This window comes from Antrostomus carolinensis, unplaced genomic scaffold (genome assembly GCF_000700745.2).
Source record: "Antrostomus carolinensis isolate BGI_N321 unplaced genomic scaffold, ASM70074v2 scaffold24655, whole genome shotgun sequence".
Taxonomy (NCBI): Eukaryota; Metazoa; Chordata; class Aves; order Caprimulgiformes; family Caprimulgidae; genus Antrostomus; species Antrostomus carolinensis.
Window position 1 is genome coordinate 9,848 of NW_010318772.1, and position 2,450 is coordinate 12,297.

The 2,450-nt window shown below is 38.0% G+C and overlaps 1 protein-coding gene across 1 annotated transcript in view; it reads left to right on the forward strand.

The window, feature by feature from the left end:
- The window catches only part of GOLPH3 (golgi phosphoprotein 3), a gene marked incomplete at its 5' end in the record, with an annotated part of 10,906 nt that extends 8,946 nt beyond the window's left edge, over window positions 1-1,960 (forward strand). Inside the window, one exon of the mRNA XM_010169044.1 lies at window positions 554-1,960. Within this exon, the coding sequence (XP_010167346.1) occupies window positions 554-978 (425 nt within the window). The remainder of the gene's footprint in view (window positions 1-553) is intronic.
- Between the last annotated feature and the right edge of the window lie 490 nt (window positions 1,961-2,450).

The following is a 2,450-nucleotide window of genomic DNA, read 5'->3' on the forward strand; positions in this document are numbered from 1 at the left end:
TTTGACCTGTTGGGGACAGGAAGGCAGAGAAGAATGAAAACCTGAAGAAGCAGAGAAACGTACAGGGTAGGTGTGTATTAGCTTGTCTCTGTCACAGAAAGAAAAGCAATGACACTTCTTCCAGTCTCTGAAATGGTAAAGGGCTGGAAGCAGACAAATGCACAAGATTGAACAAGGTGCTTACTTTTATTTTTATTATTAAAAGTAAACTCTTTTGTCATGACTGGTTTGGATTTTGGGGTTTTTTTTCTTCAGTACAAGACTCTCTGTGTCATATCCTTCATCAAGACATGGCTTAGCTAGCATTTTGTCGCAACTTTAAATGTACACTGAAGCTTCTCCAAGGAGGCTTTCATGGTCTCTGTCTCTATGCCCATATCTGAGTAGGTCAGAGATCAGAGAAATGCTGCCATTAGCACAATATCTTACTGTAATAGTCAGCTATATGAATTTGACAGCTCATCCTGCACCACAGGGGAGGGGAGAGGGAAATCACTGTAATAGCAGAGCTGAAACTTTGCCTGACTGTTGGGTTTTTTGCTTGCTTTTTTAGGTGAAACATGGAACCCATTGAAGTTGCACTACCAACTACGAAATGTCCGTGAACGGTTGGCTAAAAATCTAGTAGAAAAAGGTGTACTGACAACAGAGAAACAGAACTTCCTTCTTTTTGACATGACTACGCACCCTCTCACCAACAACAATATCAAACAGCGCCTCATCAAGAAGGTTCAAGAAGCAGTTCTTGACAAATGGGTGAATGACCCTCACCGCATGGACAAGCGCTTGCTGGCACTGGTTTATTTAGCCCATGCTTCAGATGTTCTGGAGAACGCTTTTGCCCCACTTTTGGATGAGCAGTATGATTTAGCCACAAAGAGAGTGCGACAGCTTCTGGATTTAGACCCTGAGGTTGAATGTATGAAAGCCAACACGAATGAGATTCTGTGGGCTGTTGTAGCAGCTTTCACAAAATAACTGCATTCAGACTGAAGTGTTCTCTCTTCTGTCATGTAAACCAGTTGTTTCTCTTCTATTGACTATTCATGTTTTCTGTAATTTGTACCTTCTCACATAATGAATCGGCTTTTGTTTAATGGGAATTAAAAGTGGTGTATTCCCTCCTTCTCTGTGTATCTGTATACAGGATTCTGCTGGTACAAGAGATCTTCCTGTAAAAACAACAGAAAAAGGTTTTACTGCCATATTGGCATTCCATTTCCTATTCAGTTTGAGTTATCTGGAATACTTTGTTTAATCTATTTTTCATCTTATTGTTGAAGCGGTTTAACATGGAAAGTACCTCAAGGAGGAAATGTGCATGCAGTTGGACCACTAATCTCAGTTGACACATATGTGTGCATGCATCGATACTTCCGCAGTGCAGTTAATAACAGATTAAAAAAGGCCTTTTTAAATCACCAAAGCTCCATGTTGAAGTGTCTGTCAGGACATTTTCTACCCAGATGTTGTTTCGATTATATCTAACAAAATTACTTTAAAAGCAGAAATGCCATTAAGCAGCTTTGTCAATAGTTCCTGTAAAATACTCCATAAGTTTTACTTTTCATGCAAGTCTCTTGTGTACTTATATTTTCATTAGAACGATAGCTGAGTCATAAGGCTAGTATAGAAAGGTCCAGTTGTTTCATAAACCAGTTTTGGGATGGGATACATTCCATTATATTGTATATAGAGTTCAAATTGTATATTAACAACTGCCCCATCTTAGTATTTTGCAAGATCTACTTAGTTGTACACCTGGTGCCCCTTACTTGCTGTCAGCCGTTGCCATTCAATGGAAAGAGAGGCCTCCTGTAAAGAGCATGTATGTGAAAGCTGTTTGTTTCCAGTGTCTACAGAGTTTGCCACCCAGGTATTCAAAGTCTATGCATTGCCTTTGATAATTAGTGTGTGGAAAGAGACCGCTTTCTATCGTCGTTTGTACTTCTTCGTCCCCACCCTGTATGGAAGAGGCTCGTGACCAGTACAATTCTTGAGTGCCGTTTTTAATTTTGTACACAAATTAATGTTTGTCTCTTAAACCTCATAGTCTATTTTACACTTTAAAAACAAACAAAAAAATTCAGTCCTTGCATGTAAATGGTTAGCAAGTAATGACTGCAGTTCAGACGGTTAGGATTTCTGTAATGGGACACTCTGCTATATTTTAACTTTTTATATACAATTATGTTGATTAGCACACTGTTGTAAAGAAATATATAAAAAACTTTGGCTTTTAAAAATTTATTGCCTCTTTGCCACTGCTTGTTATCTCCCATTGGTTTCACAGTGTAAATATTATGCATTGAAAAATTTAAACATTGATTTATATATATTTTTCCTCATAACAATGCAGATTTATAGTGGGGCTTACAGGTGTTTAGAAACTCTTTTTGGTTAATATTCAGAGCAAGAATACTAGATGGTGTATAACTGTAGAGTTGAAA